The following is a 15,568-nucleotide window of genomic DNA, read 5'->3' as shown; positions in this document are numbered from 1 at the left end:
ATAGCCTTTTTTCTACTACTTTTCCCTGTTGATCATAGATTAACATCATATAATTTTTCTGTATCTTTCTAATTTGATCAGCTTCATCTTTCTAAAGAATCCATGAATTAGAAAGGAAAGGCAGGCTAATGATGATTATAGAGTAAGAAATAACTCTTTCCCTTCTAGAAAAGGAAAAAAAAAAGATAAATCTTTAGGAGAAGGGAGAGGAGTTATAATTACAGTGCTATTGAATTTCTATTAGAATATATAAAGATTTAAGAGAGAAGTGGGAATCACAAATAAAAAGTAGTTTTATAAAGGGAAAACACTCCACAAATTCCAGTTTAACTTGGTTCAGGAATAAAGACAACTGCAGGAATACTCAATGCCTTCTCATTGCAGAAAAGGATCAAAACCATCTCCGGACCTACTTTTTAGAATTACAGTTATTTCTGCAAGAAATCTTTAATATATCTACTTCAGTTTTCTCATTTGCAGATGAATAAAACCCTAGAATTGCAGAGATTAAATGACTAATCCAGGATCATACAAACTTGATAGTTTAAGTTAAGTATCCACTTTTCTCAGACCCTCAGGTGCCATGTTGTTTGTATTTTCCTATAAAATCAGCATCCAAAATGAATAATGAGAGCAGCAACAACCACTTTTTCTTTTTATTACACTTTACAACTATGAAACTCAAATATAGATATTTTAATGTATACGAAACCCCCTATACCTTCACATTAAATTGTAAGGTCTTTAAGGGTAAGGACTAATTTTTAGCCTCTTTTTGTATCCCTAGTACTAAGCACAGTGCCTGGAAAAATAGTAGGTGCTTAATACTTATTTATTAGTTGATTAGTCTGGATACCACTCTGGGGTTCATCACATAAAGACAATTAAGAGAACCTGACTTTAGGAGAAGCATACTTGCCAAAGGAATCTGCTTGACTAGCTTCAGTTAACTCAAGAAAAACATGGCCCACATAGACCATACCATACTGTTTTTTATACATAAGCAGAAAACGTGTCTAAAATCTACTGTTCAGGTATCACACACCAGATAGCAATGAATAGTTACTTCATTATCATAATTATAGTAGTCCCATTTCACTTGAAGCAAAGGTGAACATAGAGATTAGAAGTTTTATTCTCAACATAGCAATCCCATTTCCTTGATATTAAATATTTTGTTCTCCTTTCATCTCTTCTGAACATATTCACTCCAATCTCTTTTATTTCTTTTAACTTTCCAATTCTCTTTTTATTTCTTCCCAAATCAAATTTAAACAACTACTTATTAAGCACCTACTTTTGTAGAGGCAAGATACATACTTTGTCCTCATGGAACTTACATTCTATCAAATGAGGGTCAGTAAAATCATTTATTCAGCAAAATGCTAACTATGTGTCAAGCACTGTGTAAATCACGAGGGATACAAAAATGGCAAAAAAAAATATATAGTCTTTATTTCCAAGGAGCTCACAGTTGAATGAAAAAGATAACATGTAAATGATCAATTATAAACAAGGTGTATGCTGGACACATTGGAGAAAATCAATAGAGGAGAAACATGAGAATTAAGAGAGATTGGGAATTGCTTCCTGTAGATGGTGAGACAGGGTCAAGGTTATGACATACATGGGAAACTAAATACAAAGTGATACATGATAACTGAATCAGACAGATACAAGTTAAGGGATATAAGATGTCCCAAAGAGGTAAGCTCTTTACTAATTCAGAGTAAGGAAGGTTTCATGAACAAAATGGCACTGGAATTTGACTGTAAGAGGTGGTAGGAATTCAAAATAAAGAAGGGCAAAGGAAGACATTGTAGGCATGGGAGCATCGCTGAAAAAAAAAAAATCACCATACCAGAGAAAACCAGAATGTTAAGGATACAGCAAATAGAAGTCTAACTAAGGTACACCACATATGATAGAGCCCCCTGTATGTGTTCAAGCTTATCCTGGGTAGCACCAGCCTTGTGGCAGGTCCTGAATACAAAGTTAAGGAGCTGGAAAAGTCTCATACTTTCTTCTTTCTTAGATCCTTTCTTATAACCAAAGCCATCAAATTCTGGGGTGCCTAAATATATTGAAATGCAAAGTGGCTGTGATAAATGGCCATGGCAACTACCTACATTTGCTAAGGCTTATAAATCTTTCTCTTTGTCCTTACCTTAAAAATCAATGGATCATAATGAAAAGGTCTTAAAATCAGAAAACCCTACCTTTAAGTCCCATCTCTGACAATTGACAAACCCCTTAAATTTTTATTGTTCTTCCACATACAACTTTTTAAAAGTCATGTTCCTATCTACATTGCTAGAGGGAAATTCCTTGTACTAAGAAGAACACAGATGTAGACTGATAGCTGAGAAAGATTGTATCCCTCTATACTTGGATTATTCGTCATTTGATTTGAGGTAATATTCTCATCTGCCTAGAGCTAACATTCTTCTTCAAAATCACCTCACCAGAGAGCAATAGGCTTGTATTTATAGTTGTCAACACCATCTAATTTGCACACTACAGAATCTCTATTCTTTTATATATATATATATATATATTTGGAAGAGCTAATCATGATAAAGTCCAAGATGCAGACACTTCCTCCATTATTGTAAATCCTCAAGCGCACAACAGATGATGGTATTAGACAAATGCCTATGACATTGATGGCCTATAATCAAACTGATCTATTCTCTGCTTGACAATAAGGACCTTTATCTACTAGGGTATATTTGTTCATTATATCCATTCTAAATCTATAATCTGCGACATGGAGATTGTGATTTACTATCTAAGGTCACATAAGGTTTTAAGTTATGTGGTCAGGAATTAAACCCAGATCTTCTCATTATGACACCTATATTGTCCCTATAATGTACACAGTTGAATCTATAGATATAAACTTTCTACACTCAGATGAATTATTACAGATAACTGAATTTTCACCTTCAAAAATGTCCTATCATTATTTTTTCATGTTTGAGTTTCCTTGTAAATAATATCAGCCTATACATCAAATATTTAATGCACATGCCAGAAATTGCATATAGTAAATGAATGGATTGAAGTCTACAGAAAAGCCTCAATTTATATCAGTTGTCTAAGACTAATTTGCTGTTTTCTTTATGATGAAACAAATCAGCACAGCAATGGCTGACAAAGCTTCATATGCTCTAAGTAATCAGGATGGAAAGAATAATAACAGCAGTTCTGGGGGAAGTCCCTGGTTTTTCCATCTTGAAAGACCTGGTAGGATACAGCCCACCGTAAGTAAAGAAACATGTGTCCAGCAACAGAGCATGAGAGTCTTGGTGACATTGTGAGAAACCAACATGCAAAATGGTAAAAGCAAACTGCAGCCTGCTGAAATAAACCACATAAAATTTTAAAAAACAAACAAATTTGCATTAATAACTTAATCATTTTTCTAATTACCTGTGACTTGGTCTGGGTCTCTCCAGATTAATGTTCCATTCAATTTCTAAATTTAATAATCTTTCATTATTAATAATATCATTATTATTATAATTACCACCAGCAATCTAGCTAATATTGTTCTAAACTAGAACATTTTTCTTAGTAATATTCTGATGCAAAGAACTCTTATTTAAATAGTTAGAAAAACAAAATATTTTCTTCACAATGACACTCTAAAATAGGGAACAATTATGATCACTAGCCTATGATCATTGAGACTTAAAGTCACTGGCTTGACCCAAGTTTCATAAAAAATTTGTGTCAGACCTGAGATCTGAAGACAGACCTGATGCTGAAATTATCATTTTAACCATCACACCATATTGCTCTTTTTTCATGTGCTTTCTTAAATTCATGCTGAGAAAGAAATGAGAGCTATAAAGATAAAAAAATAGGCATTGCTTCGCAGGCATGATTTTATTTTCCAAAAGAACTTAAATATTATCCTCAATGGAAGACATTAATATGTAAAATTGTCTAAAGCACACAAGGAATTATAATAAAAGTTAAAATCAGATTGAATACACAGAAATACTCATTTAAGAGTTATATGGGAGACTTGAAGGAAATAATTTCTGAATGAGGTTAGCAGAGAAAGCTTCATGAAAGAGGTTGAACATTAACATTCTTGAAGGAAGGAAAAGTCTTAATAGGGAAAAAAGGAGAGATTACAGGTCAAATGAATCCTAGATTTGGATCTAGTGAGGACTACAGAGGCCATCATTCCCAACTCGTCATTTTGAAGAAGTGAAAATTGAGGCATATGAAGAATTGATAATGGATTTGAGAAAATAATGAGAAAGATAATATTAGAGAATAGAATTTGAAAACTTACATCAATGGAAGAAGTGTCCACCTCTCTGAAGTAATTAGAAGTCATTCAATCTAAGTCTACTTGAAGCAGCAATGTCCTCTATATTATGTTTACATTTTGATCATCTAGTCTCTAGAGTGCTGAGAAACTCCTTACTTCTCTAGGAAGCCAATTCCATTTAGAAATAACTAAAATTATTAAAATCTTTTTAATGGAATAATTTTTATTCCTCTTGTTTTCTTTATGCCCTCTGAATGCACCTCCAAGCACCTAAAATGGTTCTAAATCCTTCTATCACATGATATATTTTCACATATTTGAAAAGGCTATGATATTCTTTTTGTGAGTGAGACTTTTTCTAATGTAAACACCCCTATTTCTTATAGGATCTGTCTTCTCATAGTCCTTATCATTCTGGTTCCCCTATTCTTGATATGCTTGCAAATATCTCCCTTAAATATAACAACTATAATCATCTATGTAGTTTGACCAGATCTCAAACCTATCTGGACATGATATTAACAATGATATACCCATAAATCACTCTAGCTTTAAAGGGTACTCATAGTCTGGTAATTCAGCTTGAGTCTACTGTCGACTGCTGGGTATATACAAAGTCCGTTTTGTTTAAGATCTGAGTTACAACTTAATCTATTCTCTTCTAACACTGTTGTTGATTAAAATTTACCTTATTTGGTTCATCATTCTAGTCTACCCATATTAGATACATGAATAAAACTTGGCTAGAAAAAAAATAGTTAATATATTTTACCCAAAAACTCTTGTAAAGTAAAATTTTATACACTCCATTCATATCTTGTAAATCCAAACTAAATAACTCCATCATGCTTTTCATTTATCCTCCTCTCAGTAAAAGTCTTTACTTAACAAAACATTTTGTTCTTCATTCATTTTATCTGATTTATTGGTACTGGGGTTTCTTTCCTTGGCAAGACTGTACGCTTCATGAGATAAGAGAACATGTTTTAAATAACTTTTAGGGTTGCCAAAGTCTAGAACAATGTTCTACATACCAAATATTCTTAGTAAAGTTTGAAGAATCTACAAAATTGATAAGTTCAGATATATCTTTATCAAAGTCACTGAAAGACATGTCAGATAAAGCAGGGCAAAGTACAAGCATCGGTGGCAAATCACTGAAGAACTTCCTCCAGGTTAAACATAACTAATTTTGCCCTTTATTCATTCAAGTTTCTTTTTAATGCCAGTGAACTTCATATTAATTTTGAACATTATATAATTTTGGGTGAGAAGTGAAAATAGGTATAGGCAAAGTTCATGCATTTACCTCTCTTATTTGAGGGGCCTGAAAGATGGTCAAGGAGAGAAATAGTAACAAATTCTGATTCACATAGAGGCCCCAGCAAGCATACTAGCCATGATAATTGCATTTATGCTTTATTTAATACAATTGTTTAGTCACAACAATATGATTGCAGTGCTTCTCCAGGTTGAAGCTATTCCTGAGTACTATATCTTCCAACTCATTCATCTTTACCCTGTACATAGGTCATAATAAAAGATTTCACCAAAAAACATGCTTAATTCAGGATATAATATACTCTACAATTCTGTAGTACAGTAATTAGCAGTCTGGGATGACAAGTTGTTCAAAAAAAGGAAATCATATTGGTCTTTTAAATCTTTTTTCATGAATATATTTTGGCTACAAATAATAAAATTTGTTTTAACAATTCAATCTGATAGGTGCAAAGTAAAGAATACTTTGATCTTATCTTTATCTTACTACCATACTTCTCCTTTACTCACCAAATCAAGAACAATAATTGTGTCTACATATCCAGAATCATCAAACTTCCCTAGTAGCTAGAGTTCCAAATATAAATTTATCTTCCCCTCTCCCCCCCAAAATTTATCTATGTAGAATTTTCAGATAAAAAGAAATCATTAACCCCTGGTAACAACACATAGATCAACTGAAGATGAAATATTATTCCTGTTCAAAGTAAGTTAAGGCATATGAGATGAAAGATATAATCAGATTACTTCTGTGGGGACTTTGAGTGCAAAGAGGAGATAAACAGTAAGACAAGAGAGAGAAAAAAAAAATTCAAGAAAATATCCTCTCTGTATATTCTTTTAATACCATATGACAAAATACAGGAAAACCACAATGGAAAATTGCTTTTGATAAAAGCAGACTAGCATTTTACTTGGAAAATGCCAAACCACAACAAAGGGAAAACAGAAATACTAAACTATTAATCTGCCATGAGAGAAGCTTATTGAGAACAGAGTAAATAAACTTGACAATATTTTGATAACAGAAATCAGAGGAAGGCCATAGTTATAATATGAAACTACCTTTTCATAAAGCTTGAAGTTATGTTTTAAAACTTTAGACCATGTTGACCTTGGGTGAAAATGCCAAGAGTTTTACCACTTAAAAACTAAAGAAAAATAATAGTATTCATTTTGAAATGATCCTGTCATTCTCTAGTCTCTCTATGAAAAATAGTAGATTGTTTTAAAATGCTAACGATAGATGGATTAACTCTGCTGAAATTCCATTTGCATTCTAGTTTGTTTTTTTTTTTTATTTCATTTTTTGCAAGAGATGCCATTTTGTATTAATGTAAGGAACTTACAATGTCAAAATTGCTTAAACCAATACAGATCAGCAACATGTTTATAATTTCTAGTCTTAGTTGACTGGGGCAACTGAAAGGATACCTAACTTGTCTGCGGTCACAGAGATAATATATATAAGAAGCAGGATTTACCCTACATTTAATGGCTCTAAAGCAGATACGTTTTTCACATTGTCACACTTCCTCCCATCCCAAATGGAGAAGGGAAAGATCTTAAGAAATAATTATTACATGCAGAATGTTGGAGGGGATGTGGGAAAACTGGGATACTGTACATTGGTAGAATTGTGAATACATCTAGCCATTCTGCAGAGCAATTTGGAACTATGCCCCAAAAGTTATCAAACTGTGCATACCCTGACAGTCATTAAAGATCAGTTAAATTCACGAGTAATAACCAAAGCGCTAGTAGGTGATTTCTACATAGTTTTCAAAGCTGTCATGATAAAAACAGTTATTTCATTCTTCATAATAACATAGGAAAGAAATAAAAAAAACATAGTTTGTATTTAGTGTAAGAAAGCTTTAATTTTATGGACTTTAAAGAAAGGAAAAACAGACAAAAGAAAGCTAGGAAAAATTCTGAAACACAATTGTTTTCATATATCAATCTATATCCAGAGATATATCTAGATTTATATATAGACATTGATATAATTTGATGAGGGTAAGAAGGAGAAGGATTCTTTTTGTTCCACTTACTTCTTTGTATCCAAAAATGATCCGCCCATCATTGAGGAGAGTAGCCTGGAAAGTGAAACTGCCTAGGTTGTAATTATCCTGAAGATGTACATGGTCCCACTGGACGACGAGTGCTGTGCCTACAAACCCCAAAGAAGGAATGATATAAGAACAACATACTAACCAATGATCTGGGAAGAATTCATTCATTTGAAAAAAAATAGCTCTCCTTCAAGCTATTTGATTTTATGCAGTTAATTGGCATGCTAGTGTTGAAAAATAAAATTTGACTTTCTTTTAAAGAAAAGGATTCACGATTATCTATTTAACTATTCAGCAAAACCATAACTTCAGAAAGAATTAATATTGCGCCCAAAGTGAGAAAGTTTGCCTTAGGAGCCCATTAATGTTAATAGAGGCTGCCTCTCTAAATTTCCCAGAGCCACTTTTATAATATAGTCCAAGTGTATTGGAGGGACTTCAAATGCATTTGACAAATGCAGAAAGACCAAGAAACACATTAAATGACTAGAACCATTCAAGAAAAAGAAAAATGAAAACTAAAATATTTTTTACACTTAGCTTTATGCTATGCCATTATGCAGATATTTCTTTCTTACTAATGAGAATTATATATTTTGATTCCCAATGCCTGAATTTTTGTGCTTATTGCAGTGCTTGGAGGCTGCTAGAAGGTGGCTCACAGGGCCTCTGGGCTGAGATTTCAATGGCATCCTTGAAGTGCACTGATATATCCTTCAGCATCAAACTTTAGATTTTGATGATACATACTGGCAGGGTTTACTAGACAATTATAAACATGCAAATCTGAGTTGGGAAACATTTTAATGAGTCCATATAGTCAATAAGAATTTTATATTCTCATTTTAACTGATATTATGCATATTTTATAAAAAAAAGGGTAGATGAGGGATTTTCCCCTTAATGAGTGCATTCTTGTAGTTTTATAAAAGACAATTTTCAAGGAACTTGAAAAGTCATGCCAAAAATGTAGCTTGCAAAAGATTTAAAAGAGCAAAACACATTCTTGCATTCAGGAAAAATGTGATACGAAAAACAAACTAATGTGGTCCTTTTAAAGTTCCCATTTTCTCCTATTAGTAAAAGTTCTCTGAAGCAAATTTAGATTTTGAAGTATAATGACAGCTTAGACATTCTAGATGCCTGACACTCCTAACGAGTGTGAAATCTTAGAAATGTTTCTTTTTAAAAAAACATATGCCAAAGCAATACGTTCTTGGATACTCGCTCTATGCATGTATTGTAGCATCTCCGAACTGGAAAAAAAACCACAGAAGCCATTTTGTCCAACTCACACTTGTATAAGCATCCTCTCTATGAAATATTCAACCAATGGGCATCAAATTTTGCTTAGAGATCTTTAAAAAGAATGTAATTATAACTTGTAACATAAGATAGCAAGGTGGAATATTTTACTGCTGGATAGTTATAATTGTCAGGAAATTCCTCTATATTTGCCTTCTTACAATCTTCCTCATATTATCATAAATCACATCCTTTCAGAGTTGAGTAGAATAGGAGTAATTTGACCTCAATATGATATTCTCCAAATACTAAAAACAATCAGATTTCCAATATGTGTGCCCTTCTCTAGGATAAAAATCCCCAATTCCTTTAGCTGCATCTCTCATTCTAATTAATATAGGTTCCTTCACTCTTCTGGTTGTTCTCAGGATATTTTGCAATTGATCAATGTCTTAACCTAAACTGAACCCAATCCTAGTATCTCTGCCAAGAAAACTTCATGAACATTATGGTTCTTGGGTGCACTAAGAGTGGAACATGACTGATTGACTCAACAAAAATCATATGTATGCACACACACAAAAAGAGAGAGAAATATATAAATAGATATATATATATATTTGTGTGTATAGTATATGTGTGTATAATGAATCTATATGTATATATGCACGTATGTACACACATTTGTTTATTCAAACTTCTCTTATAGAAAGAAATGTTAACTAAAAAGATTTTATCTTCAACCAGCTGTTTCCCTTTTCATTTTAGTTGCACTGACTTTATACCATATATATTTGTATATGTGAATATTTATACAAATATACACGTATTGCTCTGAATTTGACTCAGTTCTCTATATATTTGCTGTAAAAAGTTTTTCGCTTTTCTTCTCATCTTGGTTGCACTAGTTTTATTTTGCAATTCTTTTTAAATTTAATATTATTAGTTACCAATTTTATATTTTGCAAGGCTATCCCTTATTTGGTTGTTCATTCTCCTTTTGTTCCTAGATATAACAGATACATTCTTCATGTTGTCCTAATTTACTTATGGTAGTAAGCTTAATGATTTCTGACAGATTACTTTTCAATTTATTCAGTAGTGGCTGTTAAATAGTGAATCCTTATCCTAGCTTGGTTTAATAACTTCAATGCTTTTCAGTTATTTTGGTTCTGAGTTTTGTTTTATTAAATTTCTTTACTCTCTCTATATATATATTAACTACACCAAACAGTTGCTGTTGTTATGATGGTGAGGATGAGGGTGAGGATGAGGATGATTGTCAGAGTATGGTTTAAGACCAGGTACTACAATATCTATTTCTCTTCCATTTTTAAACATTTTTTATTTTGCAAACCTAGACCTTTTGTTCCCCCCCCCCTTTATTAGATTATACATCTAAGTGGACATATATTTACACATAATGTACATATGTAAATAATCAAGCCTTTGGTAATTTGGTATGATAAGTAAATTAATTTTATTTGCATTGTCATTTTATAATAATGTTCTAATAGTAAAGAATTAATAAATATTATTCCTATTAAGATCATTTTGGAATTAGATTGATAGAGTTCTTCTGGATTCCTTCAAACATGGATTTCAAAATATTTTACACATTCTATAGCTATTTCTGTAAAATGTCTTCTTTTTATCCTTTATAATATATAGAAATCCAAAATTTGTGTTGGTTGACTTTAAATTCTGCATTGTTAATGATAGAAACTAATAAAATGATTAGTTAGGAATTATTATAATCGAATATTTAATGGTCTTTAAGCAATCTTATTAGCTACAGAAATCAATATTTTTCTTTCCAGTTAACTTACTCATCTTCTTATATTTTTTCTTTTCAATTCTATGGCTAAAATTTCCAAAATTCCAAAAAATTATGCAATAATACCTAACCCCTTATTTTATTTTATTTTATTATAGCTTTTTATTTACAAGATATATGCATGGGTAATTTATCAGCATTGACAATTGCAAAATCTTTTGTTCCAATTTTTCCCCTCCTTCCCCCCACCTCTTCCCCCAGATGGCAAGTAGACCAATACATGTTAAATATGTTAAAATATATGTTAAATACAACATATGTATACATATCCACATAATTATTTTGCTGCACAAGAAGAATTGGACTTTGAAATAAAGTACAATTAACCTGTGAAGGAAATCAAAAATGCAGGCAGACAAAAACAGAGGGATTGGAAATGCTATGTAGTGGTTCACACTGATTTCCCAGAGTATTTTTTTTTTTTTTGCTGGTTGTAGCTGATTCTATTCATTGTTGAACAAATGGGACTAGTTTAGTTCATCTGTTGAAGAAAGCCACGTCCACCATAAATGATCATCATACAGTATTGTTGTTGAAGTATATAATGATCTCCTGGTTCTGCTCATTTCACTCAGCATCAGTTCATGTAAATCTCCAGGCTTACCCCTTATTTTATTGGAAATGTCTCTAAAATTTCTCTAAAAGAGATATAACTGCTTTAAGTTTTAGATACTCACTATAATATTAAGGAAATATCCACTTCTATTTTTTAATTTGTATTTTTTACCAAAAAGATGTGTTTTGTTAAATGTTTTTCTTCCATAATACACAGATACAAGCTTGTGATTTTTGTTTTTGTTGATAATATGGTCTCTTGTGTTAAATATTTTCTTAATAAAACCACTCCGATATTTTTCATATAAATATAACTTTGTTTATTAAATTTGATAACATTACATTCCCCTCAATATTTTAGCTTTTCAAAATATTTAAATTTAGACTGATTCAAAGTGCAACTTTTTTGTTATCCTTCAAACTGATGAGAATGTCATACATATTTTATGTCACTGAGGAAAGTGCTAATTAGCCTACAGTTAAATATAGATTTATATGCCACTCTGCTATGAACACCATTCTATATTATCATTGAATCATGTCAAAGTAGTCAATCTAAGTTAATTTTAAGAATTTTCATTTTCTACATAGAGAATTGACTTAAATTTATAGAAATACAAGCCATTCTCCAATTGATAAATTATCAAAGAACAGACAAAACAAAAACAATTTTCAGATGAAGAAATTAAAACTATTTTTAATCTTATGAAAAAAATGCTCTAAATCGCTGCTGAAAAATAATATGCAAATTAAGACAACAACTACATACCTCTCAAATTGACTAATATGATAAGAAAAGATAATGATAAATGTTGGAGGAGATTTGGAAAAAACTGGGACACTAAAACATTGTTGGTGGAGTTGTGAAGTGATCCAGTCATTCTGGATAGCAATTGGAAACTATGCCTAAAGGGCTATCAAAATGTGCATACCCTTTGATCCAGCAATGTCTCTATTGGACTTTTATCCCAAAGAGATCATAAAAGAGAATAAAGGACTCCTCATGTGTGCAAAAATCTTTTTAGCAGCCTTTTTTATGGTAGCAAGTAACTTTATACTGAGTAGATGCCCATCAGCTGGGGAATGGCTGAATAAATTATGGAATATGAATGTTATGGAATATTATTTTTCTTTAAGAAACAATCATCAGAACAAGTTCAGGAAGGTCTGGAGAGATTTTCATGAAATAATGTTTAATGAAGTAAGTAGAATCAAGAGAACATTGTACAAGGCAACAAGAATATGTGATGATCAATTCTGATGAACACGACTCTTTGCAACAATGAGGTGATTTAGACTAATTCCACTAGACTTATGATAAAGAGAGAGCCATCTGCATCCAGAGAGAAGACTGTAGGGAGTGAATGTGCATTACAACATAGAATTTTCACCATTTTGTTGTTATTTGCTTGCTTTTTGTTTTCTTTCTTATTTTTCCTTTTTGTTCTGATTTTTCTTTTGCAGCAAGATAATTGGAATTGCACATATTTAACTAGATTACTTGCCATCTAGGGGAGCAGGTGGGGGAAAAAGTAGAAAAAAATTGGAACTTAAGGTTTAGCAAGGGTGAATGTTGAAAATTGTTTTTGCAAATATTTTGAAAATTAAAAAGCTATTGAAAAAATTGAAAATTTTTATAATTGAAAAAATATTTTTTATTTTCTTCTTGACACAGATATTGGTTAATTTTTTTCTTATTTGTTCTAATAATTATGGCAGGAGATGAAGATGGAGCAAATAAAATTTGCAATGGAATATTTTCTGGTGTAATAGGTTGGGTCAATAAGTCCTGAAAAATCCTGTATCTCTTTTCCTTCACTTTCATACTCATCTGTAAAACTTGAACCATTTTTAAAATTCTTATATACAAATGCCTATTATACATTGTATTGAATTTACAATTTTACTAATATACTCTTAAATTTCAAGAGGGAAATAAGCAAATGCACTCTGTATACATTATTTCTCCAAAGAGTATTTTTATACATCTTAGAAGCAATATAATATACTAATTCACTAGAAGTCAAGTCCTACTACAATGTCTTTTTATGATGTGTATGTGCCACTGAATGTTACTATGTCTGTGAAGTTAAACATCTATAAAAATGAACTCTATGAGAGGCCTGGAGAGACTTAAATCAACTGATGCTGAGTGAAATGAGCAGAACCAGAAGATCACTGTATACTTCAACAACGATACTGTATGAAGATGCATTCTGATGGAAGTGGAAATCCTCAACATAAAGAAGATCCAACTCACTTCCAGTTGATCAATGATGGACAGAGGTAGCTACACCCAGAGAAGAAACACTGGGAGGGGAATGAAAATTGTTAGCACTAATATCTGTCTGCCCAGGTTGCATATACCTTCGGATTCTAATGTTTATTGTGCAACAAGAAAATGATATTCGCACACATGTATTGTACCTAGACTATATTGTAACACATGTAAAATGTATGGGATTGCCTGTCATCGGGGGGAGGGAATAGAGGGAGGGGGGTAATTTGGAAAAATGAATACAAGGGATAATATTATAAAATATATATATATATATATAATAAAAAAAAATTAAAAAAAAAAGAATCTAAGGGATTTTGCCTCAGAGAATTGGGGAATAGATAGTTTTTTATGAATGTAATAAAATATTATTGTACAATAAAAATAACAAAAGAAATCAAAAAAAAAATGAACTCTATGAAATTAAAAAAGGCTTCTAGTATGCTTTTCTTCCCTATCATCAAGGAATCAGTTTAGGGAGTTTAGAGACACTCATTTCTAGAACAAATAAAGATGATTAGCCACAAGAATGTATAAATATTGTTTATTAAAAAATCAAGGATTAATTTTCTGAATATATGCATAGATCACTCATAATAATAACTGTGGCCCCTGGGAGTGTATAAACATGGTGTATATTTATTATTCATAAATACATAATAAGAATCATAGAAACACAAAATTATGAAATATTAAATTAATCTAAATTTTTTAGCTAATATGGCAGGGATTATTTAATGCCATTCCATGTTAATTGATCTTCATTAAAATTCCAAAACTTTTTGTTTTAGCTCTTTTGACTCATGTGCTTCCCCAGAGGAATAAGATGACTGAAACATGGCATACACATTCATTTGGCCATTTAGTTCACTTATTGATTGGTTTTCCTTTTTGATTTTTTTTCTTATTTTTTTCTTTATTCTTTCGTATTCTTTATTATGAGGGATAGTCTTTAGATAGAGTAGCAAGAATTATGTACAAAAATGAGAGTGACATTTCATTTAAAATTTTAAAAAATTAAATATTCCATGGAAACTCCTCATTTTTTTAATATTACTATTTATTTCTTTCCTGAATGCCAGAATTAATCATGGACTAGTTTGTCCTCCCCAATCACACCACTGTTTTTTCTACCATTTAGGGAGCACATATGGTTACATCAAAACTGTCAATGAATTATGCCAAACTTTTATTGAATGCTCAATATTTAAAGATGGGTTATAGCAGATACTGAAATATTTTGTAATATAGTCTTATCTTGTGAAGATATATGCTTTATACCTACACACACATACACACACATACTTATCTTTCTTTCCTATGTCAGGGTTATGCTGTGTTCTGTGTTTTAATCTCATCCCTTTCTTCTTCCTTTACAAATATGCCCATGATTTGGTCAAACACAAATAACCTTATTCAAAATTCTCTTAGATTCAACTGCTAAGTAAATCAGATGTTCTCTACCATGTCAATTTGTCAAAGACTAAGACATAGTATGGACAGGAGAGAGTCACCTGTTCAATATTCCATCACATATGTGCATATAAACACATGATTTTATATATAGGTTTTTGTTGTAACTATTAATTTTGTCCCAAGGCCTGGTCTACTTTTTTTTTCTTAATCTTGAATATACTGTTATTACAGCATTAAAATCTCATATGCTATTCCATTTAAGCTTACGTAGTGTCCTGAATTTTTTTTTTCTTTATGTTAAAAACTCCTTTGCTTAAGCAAGTTGGAGCTGCCCTACTTGACAGATGAAATCGGTGGAACTATACATATGTCTTGCTCTCTTTTAAACCTTTCCACTATTTTAAAAAATCTACCTACATATTAAATTAATTTGATACAAATTAAATCATATGAGTCCATCAAAGTCAATGTAATAGTTTTTAATATGTCCTAGTAATCCATCATAATAAAAGTTGAAGTCTCCAAATGCTACTATATTTTGCTTGAGTGACATTGCTGAAAATCATATTAAGAAACCAAGCTATAGTCTT

The 15,568-nt window shown here is 31.4% G+C and overlaps 1 protein-coding gene across 2 annotated transcripts in view; it reads right to left on the bottom strand.

The window, feature by feature from the left end:
• PLXDC2 (plexin domain containing 2) overlaps positions 1–15,568 on the bottom strand; it is a 463,969-nt gene that overhangs the window by 126,049 nt on the left and 322,352 nt on the right. For both annotated transcript variants that reach the window (XM_074266811.1, XM_074266812.1), the window contains exon 6: positions 7,627–7,745. In XM_074266811.1, the coding sequence (XP_074122912.1) occupies positions 7,627–7,745 (119 nt within the window). The remainder of the gene's footprint in view (positions 1–7,626; positions 7,746–15,568) is intronic.

Source organism: Sminthopsis crassicaudata, chromosome 5 (genome assembly GCF_048593235.1).
Source record: "Sminthopsis crassicaudata isolate SCR6 chromosome 5, ASM4859323v1, whole genome shotgun sequence".
NCBI classification, from domain to species: Eukaryota; Metazoa; Chordata; class Mammalia; order Dasyuromorphia; family Dasyuridae; genus Sminthopsis; species Sminthopsis crassicaudata.
The sequence above is the reverse complement of the archived record's forward strand: the minus strand, read 5'-3'. Positions and strand labels throughout refer to the sequence as shown.